General features: G+C 38.7%; 1 protein-coding gene across 1 annotated transcript in view; it reads left to right on the top strand.

Moving 5' to 3' along the window:
- Positions 1 to 21627, top strand: part of LOC307162376 (uncharacterized protein) — a 176795-nt gene that overhangs the window by 127989 nt on the left and 27179 nt on the right. The window contains exons 3-4 of the mRNA XM_079877628.1: positions 5355 to 7110; positions 11166 to 11819. Coding sequence (XP_079733754.1) covers positions 5355 to 7110; positions 11166 to 11235 — 1826 coding nt within the window. The 3' untranslated portion in view covers positions 11236 to 11819. Of the gene's footprint in view, positions 1 to 5354; positions 7111 to 11165 lie in introns of the transcript that reaches the window.

Below are 21627 nucleotides of genomic sequence, written 5' to 3'. Positions count from 1 at the left end.
ATATGTATTTGACCACAAATAAACCGGAGAAGACGAGAATGAATGTTTTGTGAGTGATCATTTCTATTCAAAATAACGATCGTTACAGATGAATTATTTTGCACTCCTGGCATAAATTAAGAAATTAATGTCACTGCAAACCACTTAAATCATAAACAGTGGTCAAATATCGAAGCTGCAGTCTTAAACCTTCCTTATGATGCTGAGTTTGTCCAGATCAAGTAAGAGTGTGATGTTTTAAAGAGTAATGAATTTTGAACAACAAGAATTTGGGATCACTGGTGATCCCTGCTGGGCAAGGGGTTAAACAGAACATTGTATGTTAAGGACCTATGAAGGAGTGTCTTTGAGCTCCATCAGCTTGTCGTTTAGCTGTTTTTCTACAGCCTCCAGACTTTTTTGTTTTTCTTTTGCAGCTCTGCGAAGACAATTTGATTTCGAGATGAAGCTGAGTTTTCCAACCGATTCAGCTTTCTCTGCATTACTATCTGCAGATTTCAGGAGGACCCTTATGTCCTCCTCCATCCTCTTCTTTTTGGCCTTGATCTCACCTATCTCCTCCATTACTCCATTCCTCTTCTGAGCAGTCTGCTCATCTTGTTTTCAACGCTTTTGGTCATCCAGATAATTGTGATATTTCTGTCTGGCAGCAGCTGCAGAGAGGAGTAGCTCTTTCGTGTAGACTATGTTGAGCAGCCCTCCAATATGGTTCACATGGTCATGAATGATCCGCTGAGCAATCAGAGAATGCTCTTTCAGGTTCTCCACCATCACCTCTTTGTTAACAGAAAACCCTCTCTCAACAGAGGCTTGACCATGTGAGAGGACAAGGATGAGTTTTACTACCTCCCAGAGATGGTGAAACTCTGCCTTGTTTGATAAATGTTCATGGTAGAATTCATCCAACTTTCCCATCTGTGGGTTGAAATTCCTGAAGGAATCTGACGCACACATCAGATTGTGGCCAAACTCCCTCAGAATGTCATCACAGCTTTGTTCTTCAATGCGGCCAGATTCCACGAGGAGTCGTTAAACAGTGCTGAGTTTTCGGACACTTGTCTCTTTGCTTTTGAGGAGCACCCTTGGATCAAGGACAGACAGGCTTCTAACAAGCGGATATTTAAGTGGGGCCTTTTCAAACAGTTTGGACACCATCTTCAGTAAAAACAGCTTGCAGTTCTGTCTGAACTCCAGGATCAGCTTCTCAGAGGAGTTTTGTTTCATGTGCTCTAGGGCTCGCTCTGTGACAAATCCGATTCTCAGTTTGGTGACATCTATGTGGTTGACTGAGTTAGCATAGTCAATTTGTAGAAGCTTTACAGGGGTAGTTGCATCCTTCATGACACTGGGCTTGACAAACTTCTCCATTAGACTCCTCAGCATATTTGTGAGATCACCGCACATAAACGGCAGCATGGGTTTGTCCATCTGGTATAACTTTAAAAATGGTGTGATTTCCCTAGCTACCATTAGAAAGAAGTTCAGCTTTGCTGGGAAGAGGGCATCTTGCACAACCATCTCAGCCGTCTTGAAAGACTTTGTAAGTGGTTCGGTTACAGTTTTCATTTTAGCAGCACTTATGTACATTTTCAGAGAGGGCCAAATCTGAAGGGCACGCTCAGCCACCTCCACATTTTCCAGCCACCGATGACTACAGAAGTCAAGAGGGAAGGATGTGCAACCAGTGACTTCTGTGTAGTCCTCCTTGCGAGCTGGAACATCCTTGAATAGCCATTTAAGGCTTGACAGAGCATTTCCCAGCTCCCAGTCTGTGGATGCACACCCTGCTCTGAAGGAGTTGTGTAGAATATACAATCCACAAGTTCCAACATTTAACATTTTCTTGCCTGTTTGTTTCTCAATGTTCTGCTGGGCCAGTGAGAAGAGCTTTAAATTAACATTTGGGCCATCCATCGCCAGCTGAATCAGGTTCTGGAAGCTTATATCCGAACACACTTTTTCAACCTTCTCATGCATTTGTTTTGCAGTGTGATGACCCATGAAAAATTATGTTAGGTACCTTGAGTTTACTTGGTTACCATCCCAAAATCGTATGTGCATGTCAAGCTGGCTTTTCTTAATTTCCCTATTTAGACTTTCATCAAACAGAAGTACATATTCAGACTCTTTCTTGGCTTTGGCCTTCATTAGTAAAGAGAAATGAGGAGCAATCCCAAATGTGGTGAGGTATGCTGCTTTTCTCTCCCCACAAGTAAACTGCTTTGCAATGACACTATCAGGAAACATGGTTCTGAAAACGTCTGCTGCATTCTCACATGATTTGTAGGAATAGTGGCTGGTTACAACTTTTGTTGCCCAGCATATATCTGCTTGAAGTGTTGGATTAGAGCTGATAAATGATTTTATGGTGCTTGTGGCCTTGCTGGCTGCCTGATGTGGATTAGAAGACTGGACTGAAGGAGTGGATGGTAGAGGGGCTACTCCACCGGCTGCTTCTACTGCACTGTCCCTGCTGGTTGTATTGATGGATGTAGTTGTGCTTTTCTGCCCAAAAAAATCACTTACTACTGGACCTGTATTCAGATGACTTCGCATCAGGTCTTGATGCTTTTTTGCTATATAACAACAACACTAGGAGGGAAATGTTATTTTTTTGTATTAATTGTTTATTCTCAATACAATTATCAGTAAGATGTTGAAAATGATAGTTGTCAGTCAACTAGGCTATGTTGCTGTATAAATGCTGAATTATCACCTTTAAAATGTTTATTCTCTTCATGGTTCATAACATAACATACAGTAAGACAGCTATGGAGAGTAGCACTGAATGGGAGGATTTGAGCCAAATGACATGCAGGTGGGTCATTATGTGTCAAATCAGACAAAATCCAGGAAACAGTTGATGCACTCTCTTAGATTTTGCTCAAAGTTTATGCTACCCTGAATGGCAGTCTTTTCACACTTTTTCCCAAATCTAGGGCATGCCACAAACTAAAATATTACAAACTTGTAATAGTTCAGTCATATTTACATGTTTGTCTTTCACCCTACAAAATTTGGGCTGCCAATGAATAATACTTCTCATTATATTAATGTACAAATATTGTTTCCCAGATAATGTGATTTTCAGACTGTAAAACTGAAGTAATTTCAAGAGCTGAAACTATGAAGACAGGATTTGAACAGAAAAATTTTACAGGCCTTGGTTTTGGGACACATTCTTGATATAGACAAGGTTTGAACACAGTCTGAGGCCCCGTCCACACTACTGCGTTTTAGTTTAGAAACGGATAATTAAATACGATCTCCGTCCACACCAGCGTTTTAGCTGCGTATTAGAATTGATCTCCGTCCACATTAAAACGACTGAAAACGCGGATCACGTGACCATTCACCAACATTGGGCATGCGCTTGCCGGTGTAAACCTAGAGACTTTCAAACATAGACTGTAAAAAAATGCTTTCAAACATAAAAATGTAATTTATTAATATGTATTTGTGTCAAAATGACATGTAAACATTTTTTCCAATTCTATTTTTCCTGGAAACGCTTCCAACACACTTGCGTGTCGCATGAAAAATAGGCGTCGGTTCTATTTATAGCATGCACGCGTTTACCGCGCCTGAGACGCGGCAGTTTCTTACTGTAAGAAACTGTTCCAGCAGGTGGAGTTTACTGGTACTGAATATTACCTGTGTATACTCCATGACTGGTGACACCTGTGAAGTGTTCCTATCTTCTCATGTATATATAAGGAGACAGTGGATTGTCTTTTACTAGACTTTATTTATTAACATGACGCAGCTGCATACATGTCTCAGCTCAATGTTGTCTTCTTGTTCAAACGTCACGCATACGTCAACCCTGACGTATGCCCAATCACAGAACATGACAGGTTCACGTGACAACACCCAATCATAGAGCCGAGCGTGAGCCTCTGCGTCATCGTTTCTTAAGTTCTCCGTTTTGACCCGTCCACACTAAAACGCCCTCCGGAGATTCAAAACGAAAAACGGGTCGGCAGCGTTTCTAAACTTCTCTGTTTTGAGTCTCCGTTTTTGGCGTTTTAGTGTGGACGGGAGGTGCAAACGTAGCAAAAGGTCTCCGTTTTTAAATGAAAACGCAGTAGTGTGGACGGGGCCTGAGAGACAGTGCAACAATAACCTGTAATTCCATTTTAACCCAGAAGACTCTGAAAGTGCACCTGCCTGATAAATAGCCTATATTAATTAATTATTATAAAAATATATATATTACATTGCCAAGATATAGGCTATACATTTATATACTGGAATAGAGCAGTGTAAATATTGCATAAGGCCATCCTCAATCTAACAGTAGGCTACTTGTGTGACACTCTATCTGACACGATTTCTGTTCAGCAATCAACGATTGTTGTTATGCACTGGACTAACGTTTGCATGTTTTAATTTGCGGGTAGTTAACATTACAGTTACTGTGCTGTAACTTTGGCTATGTTCACTGCATATTCCACAAATGAATGTGCCATAACGGACATGCAATACTAACATTACATCATCACACCAAGTACTCTGTCACAAAATTTGAATTCCTAGCTAAGTTAGCAGCTACTAACGTAAACAAATAGGCGCTAACGTGTACAGTAGGCTACTTCAGTTGACTTAATTGAAAGGTTTATGACTTACCTTTCATGTGACTCGAGAGAGCAGACTCGCCCATTGTGAAAAGCTGCACATCTTTTTTTGCAGACATTACATGAGGCAACTCGTGGGGTTTGTCCCCGTTTAATCCACAATTTGAATTTAGCATCTTCCAGCCAACGTTCATTGAAACGACAACCTCCCGGCATGTTGAAGTAGTGGTTTCATGGGGATGGACGGCGGAGTAACACGTGAAAATAGGCTGGCAGATCGCAGTCACACATGCACAAGCGAGCACCGCAGGTTTCATTCTAACATTTTATTTCTCCATTTAATAAACGAACAGTCACATAGGTATTTGTTGTGGAAAAAAAATTACAATTACAATTTCAAGTATTTTCAAGCACTTTATCCAAAATTTAAGCACTTTTCAAACCTTGAAAACACAACATCAAAATTCAAGCATTTTCAAGGATTTCAAGCACCCGTACGAACCCTGAGAACGGTCCCTAAAGAAACATGGGATTCGTGCCTACAATGTTTTAAAAATAATAATTGGAAGATAAATTTACCTCATTCATGGAAAGTTTCAAGGATATATAATCAATTTATAAAAGGCATCAAATTATCATAATATTTTATAGCAGTTGTCTACTTTCTACTATTATATTAGGGTTCAATTGCATGTCCTTTCACATTATATTTCTCTCTTTTAATTATGTTAATGTACTGAAAATGAAATGTAATATTTCTTTTTTCTTTCATGTCAGACCTGATGGAAGAGAGCGAGGAGAGAGAAGAACTGAGTGAAGTGGAGGAAGAACATCATGTCAAACCTGGAAAAAAACCTTTGAGTCGCTCAAAGACTAAAAATAAATTTTTAAAGAAAAGAAGAGCCAAGAAATCTTTCACCTGCACTCAGTGTGGAAACAGTTTATCAAGCAAACAAATTTTTGAGCGACACATGAGGATCCACACCGGAGAAAAACCATTCACATGTGATCAGTGTGGGAAGAGTTTCACAATCAAACATGATCTTGATGTTCACATGAGAGTTCATACTGGAGAGAAGCCGTATAAGTGTGATCAATGTGGGAAAGGTTTCAGTCAATTTTCACACCATAAATTACACATGAGGATCCACACTGGAGAGAAGCCATTCATGTGTGATCAGTGTGAAAAGAGATTCTCAAACAAACAAAGTCTTAAGATTCACATGAGGATCCACACCGGAGTGAAGCCGTACAGATGTGATCAATGCGGCAAAACATTTGTCTGTTCATCACACCTGAAGTCACACCTGATAGTTCATACAAAGGAGAAGCCGCATTCATGTTCTGAGTGTGGAAAGAGTTTTTCAATGCTGCAAACTTTACATGACCATCAGAAAATCCACACTGGTGTGAGAGAGTACATGTGCTTTGAGTGTGAGAAGACTTTTGCTAGAGCAGACAGTCTAAAACTGCACCAGAGAATTCACACTGGAGAAAAACCTTACAAGTGTTCACACTGTGACAAGAGATTCAGTCAGTCAGCAAATCTGAAAAAACATGAGAGGATCCACACTGGAGAAAAACCTTACAAGTGTTCACACTGCGACAAGAGATTTATTCAGTTGGCAGATAAAAAACAACACGAGAGGATCCACACTGGAGAGAAACCATTCCCTTGTGATCAATGTGGGAAGAGTTTCTCAAACAAAAACAGTCTTAATCTTCACAAGAGAGTTCACACCGGAGAGAAGCCATTCATGTGTGATCAGTGTGAAAAGAGATTCTCAAACAAACAAACTCTTAATCTTCACATGAGAGTTCACACTGGAGAGAAGCCGTTCACATGTGATCAATGCGGCAAAACATTTGCCTGTGCATCAACCCTGAAGACACACCTGACAGTTCATATGAAGAAGAAGCCGTATTCATGTTCTGAGTGTGGAAAGAGTTTTTCACTGCGGCAAACTTTACATTCACATCAGAAAATTCACACTGGTGTGAGAGAGTACATGTGCTTTGAGTGTGAGAAGACTTTTACTAGAGCGGACAGTTTAAAACAGCACCAGAGAATTCACACTGGAGAAAAACCTTACAAGTGTTCACACTGTGACAAGAGATTCAGTGTGTCATCATCTCTGAGATCACATGAAAGGATCCACACTGGAGAGAAGCCGCACACGTGTGATCAGTGTGGAAAGAGTTTTTCAATGCTGCAAACTTTACATGCACATGAGAAAATCCACACTGGTGTGAGAGAGTACATGTGCTTTGAGTGTGAGAAGACTTTTACTAGAGCGGATGGTTTAAAACTGCACCAGAGAATTCACACTGGAGAAAAACCTTACAAGTGTTCACAATGTGACAAGAGATTCAGTCACTCAACATCTTTGAAAACACACGAGATGAACCACACTGGAGAGAAGCCGTACACGTGTGATCAGTGTGGGAAGAGTTTCACTATTAAAACTCGCCTGAAGCGACACATGAAGATCCATGCAGTGGAGAAACCACATCACCGCAGTCTGAGATCACGGTAGGGGTGCACGACATTGACAGTATGAGATATTGTGATATCGATATTAATTTTGATATTTTTAATATGATAATAATATTAAAATTATAATAAAATATATAATATATATAATATAAAATAATATTTCATATGTAAAATTACAAAAGTTCTGGGAAAAGCATCAAAATAGATTCATAACAAATCAAATAAGTTTTCTTACAACACAAGGTTTATTTCAACTGACAGTCTTATTGGACAGGTACAACATGAATAAATACATAATAACCATGTCTATAGAACAGGACATGTTTTACTGGTTGTATGTACACTACAGTATGCAAACTATAAATAAAGAGCAAGTCTACAGAACAGGACATGTTTGAAACAATCAAAAAAAAAAAAAAAAAACAAGTAAAAAGAAAATGTCATGATAAACAGGGTCCATCAACAACCGTGTAACCTTTAGAAGGCAATTTGCACTTTCCCCGACAACTCACAGGTAGAGGTTTGGCCGTATGGAAGGACACTGTTTACACCTGGACACTTCATGTGTTTTCTGTGATGGGATAGCTATCCGATCGTGAAAAGACCAGGTGTAAGTGCCCTCCGAAACACATTCGAGGCGGATTTGAATGCGATCGCACTCAAACCACTTCAGGAGGAGCTCTGGGCCACATTCCAGACGAAACTGGACAAGTGTAAATGCATCTGGTTGTTGACGGCGATTAACTTTGGAGCGAGAAGCGACTCGAGTCATATTGAGAGAAACAAAGTGTCTCCCCTGTTCTTTCTGACCACTGTGGGAAATCTGTAGCATGAAAAGTTAACTCTTAACTCTCCAAGCGACTTTTTTTGAGAGGTGCATGTCAGACGGGACGCATATCGGGCAACGTGATATCGCGATTACGATATTGAGTCGATATATTGTGCACCCCTAGATTGCGGCGAGTAGTTTATTTTAATAGGCTGAGCAACACAGTCTCTTCTGTGTAAGTTAGACACACATCACCCTATAGCCAGATCTCTCCTCTCCACCTATAGCCGGTGTGTGTGGTGAGCACAGGACACTTTGTTGATTGATTGATATCTATTAACTCGTGTTCAACCAACAGGAATGTCTAATTTGTCAGTTCAGATCAAAGCAAAAAAAAACAAATTCGCTCTCTGACCGTAGGTGGCACTCATGTAAAGCAGAAATAAAGCACTATACAGAGCTCTAGACTGCGAGTAAATGGTCACATTTTGCAACCTTTTTTAAAGGGGTGGTAAAAAACCTTTTTTTCGAAGGCTTGATTGTGTTTGAGGGGTGCACTGTAACTGTGTTCATTCTTCGTTTTTAAAAATTCACATTATTTTTCACATATTTAACCATTATTCTACACTGCTTTGTCCCTCCTTGTAAAACCGGTCGGATGATTTCCGGGTTCTATGAAGCCCCCCTGTTTTTAAAGTTGGAACTGCTCGATCTTTTAGGACGAGCCTTTTGCAAATCCTGCATTGATCTCGTGTAGATTGAGGAAGCTTTCCTCCAGAAAATGTGCAGCACAGACAGCGAAATTTGGATTATAATTATGAGGGACCGAGTTAAAAATAAATTGTAACCATCCTTAGGAAGACTGAATAAAGTGGACCTGCAATCTGGGTGAAAATAACAGCGTTTCGACAGCATGAAGGCACCAACACTCTACTACCACAACAACTCTTTTCCAAAGCAACATAAAATGGCCTCGCCCCCTTTATTTATTGTGTTCCCAGAGGAGGGGTTTAATCAAGGACTTTCAAGTCCATCACACTTTTTCCACCACTTAATTAAGTTTTAATGTTATTTTTAATGTGATGACCAAAACCATGATTTGTTCATGCTTCGAATATTGTCCGCATTTGTAAAACTAAACACTTCAAAAAATGTAGGAAAACGTATACTTGGCAAACCAACATATTTATTTAAAAATGTACTATAAACAGTAGATGGCGGCAGAGGACCGCTTATTAACTTGTAAGCCATTTCCACTCCATAATAGTTTTTTTCTAGGACTGCCACTAACGACTATTTTTGTATCGATTAATCTATTGACTACTTTAGTAAAAATCTGTATTCAAACATAAAATAAAAATAAAATAAAAGTAAAAATTAGTAATAACAATAATAAGTCTGAGAAAGTCAGCATGTTCTGGATGTCATTATATCCACATGTTCTGGGCTTCTGTTCAGCACAGCTAGGATGAAAAAATAAACAGGACTTCAGTAGTGAAACTCCAAATGAAATCCAAATTTCTATGAAATCCTTTTTTAAAGCAAAAGTAAAGTAGGGCTGCAGCTATCGATTATTTTAGTAATTGAGTATTTTGCCAATTATTCCACCGATAATGTGATAATGTGGTAATGAAGATAGATCAAAGTGAAACAACAGCCTTTAAAATACAAATATATAATAACAAGCAATAATTGGTTCAAATAAAGTATCAAAATAAGTAATCATTTGGGTTTTATTGAACAACACTGTTAGGTTACATGATCAAGGTCACTATTTTTAACATGTGATTAGCCTTAGTACTTGAAATGATGGCGTCAGCTATCGATTCTTTTTGTAATCGATTAATCTATCACTTTATCGATCGATTAATCGAGAAAAAAATTAGTGTGTTTTTAAACAACCATAACAAATAATGCATAACGAAAATGATATGGCTGTAAAATGATCAAACATTTGGCTTTTATTTCTCAAAAAACAAAACAAAAACAGAGGTATTTATTCCAACTCCAACATTTGGCTCCAAAACTAAGCCTAGGCCTATTTATTGTAATTTTTACCCATTTAGTGTTTATAAGTGCCAGTGCCAACAATTAGCAATACAGTTAAGTCAACTTTATACTGTATAACACGTATAACATGTAAAACTATGAATACAAACTTAAATAGTAAAGGCCATTTGGCCTTTGTTTTGTCTTCTTAATACAACATTACAAAAAAAGGACTGCACCTTCTGCAAATTACCCACCGGAGAACAAAAATAAATGAAATGAATATAAAATATCAAGCCAAACCGGTACACAATGTCTACAATTAATAATAAAAAAATAAGTGTAGCTTTGAAAAGGGGAATGTTTTATTGCAAATATGCATTTTGTTAAATAGAAAAAGAACAGCATTTTGTTTTTCACTTAGGCTAGTTGAAGTATATTAGCACGTTTTGTAGTATTATATTTTTTTTGTTAATTGAAAATGTTCTATGCTCAATTACTCCGGTAGCCGATTATGTCTTCCCCAAAAGTACGAGTGGATTTGGAGAAGCAGGCTGGTGGAGAGTTTCATTTTTGTTGTTGTCTGTAACTATTTGGCAGACGTGACATAGCCTACAAACAAGGTCTCGCAAAGACTGCAATACAATATTTGTTCCTCCATCACGTCCCGGTGTATACAGTGAATGCATGCTGAAATTATTGTTGCGTGGCTAAAAGTTTAAGCATATGTGATGCTTTGCCGCAATTGGTCTGACTGGCGCGTGAGAGAGACGAGGGTGCGTGTGTGTGTGTGTGAAGGGGTTCTTTTTTTAGGCTATACTCTCTTGCAATTGAACGTGAATACATTTATTACTTAAAAACATCAAAGCTAAACATCACATGTAGTCAAACCGCCTCACAACATCACTACATCACTACAAATACAGTATGGGATTAAAATCAGCGAACATCAATGTAAAGGCTTAGGCACGGACGGAAATATTGGCGCTGGGTAAAAAAAAAAATGCGAGGGACAGAATCGTTACTTTGTTTCAGCAACGCTGAAAGGAAGCGATCCCAATCTTTACTCTCCGCCATCGCGCCAACTAAATTCAAAATGTATCACGCGCTATGGTGTGCTTCCTGAACAACGGTCCGTGTGAAACAATCAGATCCCTGCGCGTATAGTGCGCATCATAGGAATTTAACGAGGCTTCGAGGCAGAGTTTTTGCCTCGAGGAATTTTTGTAATCGAGTAAATCGAGTAACTCGATGAATCGTTTCAGCCCTACTTGAAATATTGATTATTCCTCTCGCATTATGTCTGTAAGAAATGAAACTTGTTTGTTTTTAGAAGAACTGCCAGAAAGCATCTGGAAGGAGAGGACAGAGAGAGCGCCAGTGATCCAGAACCTGCAGAATGAAACATCAAGATACTGAAGAACAAAGAGGTTGGCGTTCGTGACTCGATTAGTCGAGACTGTTTTCCAAAATGGATCCTGCATGTAAACGCGTAATGTACTGTCTTTATAAAGTATCTTCTTATTAAACTGTCTGTACACTTACAAAGTTCTCAATGCTTCGGTTTGCATGTATGGACCCTCATTATGTTACCGTGTTAGTGTGAGGCTATTTTGAGCCTTGTTAGTGGTATTAACTAGCTATTTACTTTTACTTACTCTGTGCCCCATATACTATTGTTATGAGCTAATCTGTTTTTAAAGATAAAACACTCATTATAATTAAACTCATTATAATTTTATCAACAGCTTGTTGTTATTGTCCAATTTTATTGTCTGCTGATTCTTCTTGCTTCAGGAATAATTCCATAATTTTCAGTTCTGAAAGCCAAGTATTACGTTTGCTTCAGGGGCTTCCCAGCAAACACAGAACGTTCCCCTAACATTGGTATTTGGTTCCTGTTTGGTTATTGTTTTGGGAACTAAATAATAATGTTCTAGGAATGCTCTTTTATTTTATTTTTTTGCAACAATAAAATAATGTTTCCAAAACATTGCAGGATAGTTATTTTTAACAAAATTTTTTTATATTAACATAGAAATAGTTACCAGATATAGAACGTTACCCAATGGTAATTGTTTATATAAATAGGTAAACTAACTTTCCAATTAAAACACGCAGATGTAACCCAGGTGATGATAAAGGGTACATAACATACACAGTTTAACCAGATCTAATGTTAATCTTGAGTACATATAGAGTAGTAGTGCATCCTTAACCCTCTGGGGTCTAAGGTGTTTTTGGGGTCCTTGAGATGTTCTGACATGCCCTGACATTTGTGCTTTTTTCAGTTTCTTATAAACATATTAATGGCAAAAAAATTACACACTATTTAGCACAAACAGGGCTACCATAATATGTGAGCAACAAGAATGTACATGTCTGCATTTTTGAGAGAATAATGTTTATGCATGATTATTGAAAAAAATAAAAAATAAAGTTTCTGAAATAAGGCCATAAAACACATTCTAAATATGTGCCAATAAGACTTTTGTCTAATGGATGTCATCACCTAGTGTTTTTTCTTCAAAATGATGTGAAAATCACCATGCCTAATCATTCACATAACACAATACATTGATTTGAATTTTGCAAAGCACTTTCTGTTTGGAAAGGCAATATGCGGAGTGGGCGTCAACGATCATATTTGCATATTTAGTGGTTCACACCTCAGGAGACAATGGGGCCTGCATACTTAATTAGCCATTCATTCAGGTGAGTCAGTGAGCCACAAGAATGCAAGAGCAACAGTTGGAAGCATCTCAATTCTTCTTTATTTTTCCACATATTGTGCTTGCAATTTGGCCTATAAAATCCAAGGAAAACATGTCTAGTAATTGTGCAGTTAATTCTCATACTGTATTTTCAGTTTTGGAATATTTATCCTCTCCCCAAATTTGTCACTAATAAAACACAATAAAAATTATTTAAAGAAAAGGCTTATATTTACCTTTTAATAGTTTGTTTACATCTACCTTGTAAATATATTTTTATTATTAAAAAGGTTACAATTACAACAACAATTCAAGTGTAATATTTCTTTGTAAAAACTGAAGTATACATTTTATCATACATATTTCAAAGTTAAGGATTTGATCGATTATTTGATTACTTTATTTTTGACAAAACATACTATATTTAACATGAGCAAATATTGGCAAACAAAATCTTATTTGAGGTTGTAGATATTTTACAGTAAAAATGTATAATCTATCCAAAACTAATCAACGAAATGTTGTCTTTCATATGTCTGTAACATAGGTCTTTCATTTTTATTATAAGAAATATAAATGTTAATTTGCAGTTTAAAGGGGGGGTACAATGGTGTTTCATGTATTCAGAGTTGTTTACAGTGTTAAAGAGATGGATTCTCATGCTAAACATGGGCAAAGTTTAAAAAAATATATTTTGGACGAATAACGGAGAATTTCTGTGCCGAAAATCTTACTTCCGGGTTGGTACAAGTTTCGGCTGGTTTTTTTTCGACCGTGGATCTAATGACGTAGACCAGAGTGGAACTCCTTATATGAGCATTTCTCTCGGAAAAGCGCGCACACGTCGACCAGAGGAGAGCGAGACCGCGCACATCAACGTGCTTCAACAGGAAATCATCGGCAGCCAGCGCTGCATAGGATTTGTTCAAGAATGTCTCCAAAAAAGTGTGTTTTTGGATGTGAGGGAAAGCTTACCGTGTTCAGTTTTCTAAAGAACCCAGTGTTACAGGAACAGTGGATGCAGTTTGTTTTTCCGGGGCAGCAACGGAGTGTAGGAAGTGCGGTTGTGTGTTCTGGTCATTTCAGTGACGAATGTTTTATTAACAAGGCCCAGGTCGACGCTGGATTTGCAAATCGTTTGCTATTAAAACGTGGAGCGGTCCCAGTGATAAAAGACCCCCTTTAATGTAAGTACAACTGGATCGGATTTCTGTCTTTTGCATCAAGCACTACCGCTTGACTCTATAGCTCCGCCTCCAGGACTTCGGCTTTTTCTGGAGAGAATCGGAAAGCTGTATTTTTCTATTATAAATATAATAAAACTAAACACTTTTTGGATATATTAAGGATGCACTACTACTCTATAGGTATTCAAGATTAACATGAGATTAGGTGAAACTGTGCATGTTATGTACCCTTTAATACGTTGCTTATACAAATAAAAAAATTTTCAACATATTTCAGTCGATTTTTACTCAGTATAGCAAGTTTGCTAAAACCGAAACATTCATTCACAAACAGAAACGTCTGACTGTAACGTAGTTTTTATGAAATATTAGGGCATATAAATGTTCATTTTCAGTTTAATACGTTGCTTATACAAATAGCCTACATTTTATTTCAACATATTTCTGTCGATTTTTACTCAACTCCGTATAGCAATACAGTTTGCTAAAACATCATCATTCATTCACACAGAGAGCAATTTAAATTTAAACTGTCTTTTTGCAAGCTGTGATAAACAGCGCGCATCTCTGCGGCTGCCGTTCATTCATTCACAGAAACGTGATTAACTTGAGAAGAAAAAAAATTTACTACATATTCGGATCCTCTCTCCTGCAATACCCGCACTCTGAGGTAGATTTTCCATTATTATTATTCCTCACAGCGCTGCCAGATGGTGTAAACAACATATGATTAAACTTGTGTTTTCTCGAGCTGATATGGGGGCGTTCACAGGTTTGCTTGGATTGCCTCAGTAATTTGCGTTTGAATAGCACGTGCTCTCCGTGGGCGGAGTCACATTACATTTGAATTAGCTCTAATGAGCTCGACTGGAATCGCTCTCTTTTAAAACAGATTTCACAAGATGAGAATATTTGTTTTTTAAATAAATTACCTCATTTAAAAGAAGATAATTCAAGCTTCATGCCTGTGTGTCTGTATGCCTGTTTGACTGAGTATTCGCTGAGTTACAGTTCATTTTCGGACGCGTTTCAGAATGGTCTTCACTGACAGAGAGAAGTCAGAACTCGCATCACGTTTATTTTTCTTTATTTGGCAAAAAGCACAACACTTTGTTTTTATTGTGAGTATACACAAAAATAATACACATTTAACAGAATCGATTGATGTATGAAACTTGCTTGTAATATCAAAGTCCACAGAGCAAAATTAATTTATTTTGAACTGAACTGAAAAAAAGCGAGCTGGTATCGCCGGCGATACCGTCGACCCCAGGGGGTTAATCTCCAAAAAGTGTTTAGTTTTATTATATTTATAAAAGAAAAATACAGCTTTCCGATTCTCTCCGGAAAAAGCCGAGCTCCTGGAGGTGGAGCTATAGAGTCAAGCGGTAGCGCTGATTTCCAGCAAAAGACAGAAATCTGATCCAGTTTTACTTATGAATGGGGTCTTTTATCTCTGGGACCGTTCCACGTTTTAATAGCAAACGATTTGCAAATTCAGCGTCGACCTGGGCCTTGTTAATAAAACATTCGTCACTGAAATGACCAGAACACACAACCGCACTTCCTACACTCCGTTGCTGCCCCGGAAAAACAAACTGCATCCACTGTTTGTGACATACACAGCTGATGATGACCTGATGACCACCAGCAGGCTAAGTATCTTGTCAAATCTCTTAATTGTACATTGGAGTAAGGTAAGTGAATGGAGGCCAGGTAAGTACAGTGCATGCATCATTATTTTGCAATTTGATTTTATGATGGCACATTTGACCAATTCCAAACCACATCAATCTTAACAACTACTTTTAATTGTGTATTTTAGATGTGCATAAATATTAAGCAGGTTTTCTTTTTGCACATATGAATTAAATGTGTTTTTTATATGACTTATAAATAATTAAATACAAAATTAATGCTAATTATTAAGATTAATGTGGTTTGGAATTGGTCAAATGTGCTAGGAAAAAAAATATGCCTGCACTGAAAATGGAAAAGGAAACGTAAAGACCAAACGTGGACGTTCCACTAGAAACAAACATTGATGTATTATTTTAATTTAATACTGTGAAGCTGCTTTGATACAATCTATGTTGTGAAAATCGCTATACAAATAAACTTGACTTGACTTGACACTAAAGGTTTATAAAAATAACTATTCACAAAGGTAACATCTGGTCACATTGTAAAGGTTTATAAAAATAACTACTTAGACTATTTACACTGATTATTTAAAGCAGAATGAAAGCAAAAAGTATCGACAGACATGGAACACACCTACAAATAAACGTTTATTCATCCTCAATCTCAGAAATGATGTCGCTTCGAAGGTTGCACAGGGCTGCACAAATTCTATCAATTTTAGGGGTGAGGTTAATTGGAATGGTTTGAGACAGGACTTTGAAGTTTTTAAGTCGGCATATGACCCGCTCAACGTGGACACGTACATTGGCGATGCGCCTACTGTTAGTGGTGTCTTCTTCAGAGAGTTGCATGCCTCTCTTGGTGAATGCTGGAAGGACAAGTTTCACCTTCCTTTCATAGAGGAGATCGGTAATGGTGAAGCCTCTGTCTGCCATTACTTCATCGCCTGGACGAATGTATTCCAGGAACCCTGAATTTGTGGTTATGAATTTATCACTGCACCTTCCTCCATATGCTGGTGAAATGAACATGATCAGTCCACATGGTGCAATGGAGACCAGGTATTTAATGGTGTTCTGGTCGTAGTAATGGCTGTAGGATTCACCTCTCGAGTCAAGGTTGCGTGGCTTTTGAAGGGGTGTAATCATTGAATCACGAATCTAACGTTAGGCTAACAAGCACATAAGTTATCTAAGTTAACAGTTAGGTAAGTTAGCTTACCTGAATCTGACAAACTGTTCAGCACCCGGCGTGACTTCTTTGCCGGAACATCGTAGCCGAGCCATTTCTCGGGGTAAGGGTGTTCATCAGTTGGCTTCCCGTCCATAAAATGGTATGAACACACATAAGGGCGCTTGGGTGGGCACTTTAAGTTTAGTGCCTTCCGCCATTGCCTCAGGTGTTCCTCGTCTTTAGGTGGTGGGTGTAAATTGTAAACTGCACCACAACTCTCAGATCGCATCACATTGTGTTCGTAACACAGTTTGTTCAATTGTTCTCGCCTCTTGATCCAATTATTATGGCAGCCCTTAACTGAACATATAATACTCTACATATTGTTTACGTCTAGAAAATAGTGTACCGGTATGTCCTCTCAGCCGGAAGTTGAAGAGTGAATAGGGTTATTACTATCTTATTTCTGAGAATATTACAGAAATAGTTCATTCTGAGTAAGAAGGGAATTATTATTGATTAAATAATAATAGTAGTCATTCAGATACTTTATAGGATTTATAAGTGATGTAAAGGGTTTCTCATGAAGAAGAATAAAACTGGGATGTGTTGCTTTAAGAATAATAAGGGAGATTAAAGTTAGTCTGTAATGCACTTGGCCAAAATGGGTTTTTGCCTAGCAATCTTGCATTGTTTTATTCTCATTGGCTGTTGCTTTATTCTCATTGGATGTTTATCCCGCCTTCTTAAGCAGAGGGTGATTCTGATTGGATGGGAGCAGGCCCGTCGCAACAAGGCAAGCAAACCAAGCAATTGCTTGGGGCCCCGAGCTGGAGAATTAACTTTGTGCATGTTTGGAGGAAAATCGGAGGTATGGAAACATTTTAAACTAGTCGTGGGTGACAACATATGTGTTGGCTTTGTCTCACAAGGCTCAGTACTAGGACCGCTGCTGTTCACTCTGTACATGTTACCCTTGGGAGATATCATTAGGAAGCATGGCATTAGTTTTCACTGTTATGCTATACTCTGCTCTATATTTCTTCACGCCTTGATGAAACTTACCAATTCACAAAATTAACGGAATGCATAGCTGATATAAAAAAAATGGATGTCTAGTAATTTCCTACTACTTCTGAAAAAAAAAAAAAAAAAAAAAAACCCAGAGATTCTAATTATTGGACAAAAAACGTCCTCACGTAATAACCTAGAATACTGTCTAACACTTGATGGCTGCTCTGTTAAGTCTTCATCTTCAGTTAGGAACCTGGGTGTGCTCTTTGATACCAATCTTTCGTTTTAAAGTCACGTGTCTAGTATCTGTAAAACTGCATTTTTCCATCTTAAAAATATATCTAAAATCGAGTTCTTACCAGAACCAGGAAGTATGACAATATTAGCCCAGTTCTGTCAAAACTGCACTGGCTCCCTATTAAAGATGGCGTACCTTTTAAAATATTGCTGATTACTTACAAAGCACTAAATGGTTTAGCTCTGCAGTACTTGAGCGAGCTCTTAACGCATTATAGTCCTTCACATCTATTGCGATCTCAATATTCCGGCCAGTTAATAATACCTAGAATATCAAAATCGACTGCTGGCGGTAGATCCTTCTCCTATTTAGCACCAAAACTCTGGAACAGTCTTCCTACCAATTGTCCGGGAAGCAGACACACTCTGTCAGTTCAAAGCTAGACCAAAAACACATCTCTTTGACCTAGCATACACATAATACATTATAGACTTCTATAATTCAATGTTAGGCTGCATAGATTAGGTCAGCTGGAACCGGGAACACCTCCCATAAATCCTGATGTACTTGGTACAATATAAAAAGGATGGCGTCTACGTTAATATTAGTCTCTCTGTTAATACCGGGGTTTACCGCAGTCCGTTGGATCCAGGCCGTATCCAGATCTGATGAAGGACCAGCGCCTGGACACGACGACAACGCAGTCCTGAAGTATCAACCAGTCTCTCCGTTTACTGAAGTGAGGTGGACCCCGGCCGTATCCAGATCAGATGGTGGATCTGCACCTGGACCTAACCATGACGCATCCCTGAAGTGCCTGCCTCATCAGCCTGTGAAGGCCTCATCGACACGACCAATCTGACTTCTGACCTGTAATGCTGCCTGGATCATAACCATACACTGTTCGCTCGTTGGCCAGAGGAGAACTGAGCGACTGAGCCTGGGTTCTCCCAAGGTTTTTTTCTCCATTCCGTCACCTGATGGACTTTTGGTTCCTTGCCACTGTTGTCTTGGCTTTTGGCTTTCTTAGTTGGGGACATTTAATATTCAACAATATTATTGATCTGCCTTATTATGGGTGGACGATGATGCAAGTTTCTTCTAGAAACAAACTTTGTTGTATTATTTCCATGTTATCACTGTGAAGCTGCTTTGATACAATCTGTATTGTAAAAAGCACTATATAATAAAGGTGACTTGACTTGATTAAATCTAACAATCGCAAGGTAAGCTCAGATCACGTCAAACCATGCAAATTATTATTGTCATACTTTGTTCTCAAATTGTTAATGTTATCAACACTACGTGACTATATGTATTTAAGGCTATATATGATCGGCCACCTGCAGCATCCTCACACGCAGAATAGCCTACTAGCTGGGACTCCTTCTTTATGTATACAGACGTGACGTAATGACGCAGAGACGAACTGCGGCAAGCTCGTATTTCCCGTGGAAACCTACCAGTACCACTAAAATTAGAACCCATTAAAAGCTTACCGCTGTGAATCAGGCTACGGTAAGGAGATGAAAGTGTTGTAGAGGTGAGTCTTGTAATGGAAAAATTGGATTTCCATTGATCTTCAGCATATATTGCAACATAATGTGTCACATGTCTATATTGTGGAATGTGAACAGGATACATGCATGTTTGTGCACCTGTCGTAAGCAAGACACACACAGTAAGACAAATGGTTAAGAACCTTTAACTCTTTAGGTATGGAAGATAATTAAGCCAAGGGGGGTTAGAGGGGTCATTCTATTCTAAATCAGCTAGATGTGGCTGAGTGTGGAAAACTACAGAGGAAAGACCTTGAAGAAGGAGTATAAGAAGGGAATTTCCTGGGCTGGGTGTCAGGTCTTGCTCACGTCACGGGGTAGCTGCTGTGATTTTGTGACTAAGCCTAATGGAAGAGAATAAATATCTTTTAAAATACAATTTGATTCTTGGTGTCTCTTATGCAGTGATGATGATTGTTTAAAGTGTAACTTGCAGGTAAAAATTTTCATGAAGAAAATGCAATAAACATAAAGATAAGAACCGCCCACCACTGTTTTGTATGTTTTTCATACCAAAATGCTGAATATAATATGAAAATTTGGTACTTTTTAGTGGTTTTAAGCACTCCCTCTCCCTTCTACTAGGCTGGGCGTGACGTCATAAAAGGAACTCCAAGCCTAGAGTTACTGTAGTCTAATGGCAAGTAGGCTAGCAGTTATACTGAAATAACTTAATTGTAAACATAATCGTGTGTGCTGGCTTCAAGAGGACCGTGATCCCGCCTGAAATGAGAGTAAGCTATTTGCAAAACAAACGGGTTCAGGCAGCATGCACGCAAAGTTAATCCAAGAGTGGCTCTGGAGATGAATTTCATCATGTCATCATATCGTGACTGGCAGCAACTAGACTGAAAACAGCGCGAGCATCACTCGTGCTTCAGTGTGTGTGTGTGAGGTAAATGACACCGCGCGTCTGCGCCATTTATTCACACAGAGACAAACAGAACATGCAAGGTTAATATTTAAATAGTATTTCTGCAGTTTAATATACACAGAACACTATCTTGTGGTATATATAGGCTACAGTGCTCATAGTAATAAAAGTTAGTCTGGAGCCCCGTGCTTAGATAAACATGGAAGCGACTTAACGCAGCAGCCTAATACTGGGTACCGAATATACCCGGTACTACAGAAATGCTGGTACCATCACATTTTCAGTACCGAAGAACCGGTACTTTGACAACACTAGTTTCCCACCTCCTCAGTCTCCCAGTCGTTCTCCATAATCAAGCCACAAACAGTAGGAGTCTAGCAGAGTATGGTTGCAACTTCCTTCTATGACGTCATCACCCAGTTGCTGTAAAAACGCGCTACCTTGAAGAAACCCCAATACATCTTATTTTAACGCATTTTAAGACAGAAATGTTTACATATATACATATTGAGCACTTTAATTTACACATTAATTGGTTGTGATGGTTAACCTTCAAAATACACTTTAATTATTGTTTTTGCCACAACAGTCTAAAAGACAATTTTCACCTGAGATTCAGACACAGAAAGCAACCTAGTGCATAACAGATGTGGGCCGGATCTGGGCCGACACAATAGCCGCTTTCCGACCAAATAGTTCTAGGAACTTAGTTATAGGAACTGTCCACTTCTAAACAGTTCTAAGAACTACTCTCCCCCAAACTCGGTTTTGCTGTTTGCGTTCGCACTGGCCAAGTGGCCATAGGAACTGGTAGGAGGGGTAAGGGAGTGACGCAAGCACGGCGACTTTTATTTTGACGGCGCGACGGACCTTTATTTTGGCGGCGCTGAGAGCGCCAGAGCTAACAATGCTCGCATTCTCTGTGTTTATTTGTTAGCGATCTGTCTAACAGTACTGTTTAATATCTTATTAGATATAACTGTTATAGAAAGTAGACATTATATGAAAAAAGGTTATTAGCCTATGCCGTGTGGTTGATGTCCAGTGTTGCTAGCTGGGCAGAAATACATAATCATGTTTGGCTTGGTCCCCTCAAAGCTGCGTTGGATTTTCTCTTCAGCATAAAGGTTTAGAGACCCATCTATCACTGTTTTCCATGTTTGTATAGTTAGTTTCTGGAGTAAATATATAGGCTATAATCTGTGTGTTTACATTCTAGCTGTTTTAAAAATGGCGGGTGCTGGTGTTCCTCGTGCGTTCGGTCATCAGCGTACACTAACGTCACGGATAGTTCCTATAGTGCTGGTTTAGACCCTACTCTGAAGTAGGACCTAAATTAGTTCCTACAAATGGAGTTCCTAGAACTAAAATCGTTCCTAGTTCCTGCGGTGC

This window comes from Squalius cephalus (genome assembly GCF_949319135.1).
Source record: "Squalius cephalus genome assembly, chromosome: 1".
Classification (NCBI taxonomy): domain Eukaryota; kingdom Metazoa; phylum Chordata; class Actinopteri; order Cypriniformes; family Leuciscidae; genus Squalius; species Squalius cephalus.
The sequence above is the reverse complement of the archived record's forward strand: the minus strand, read 5'-3'. Positions and strand labels throughout refer to the sequence as shown.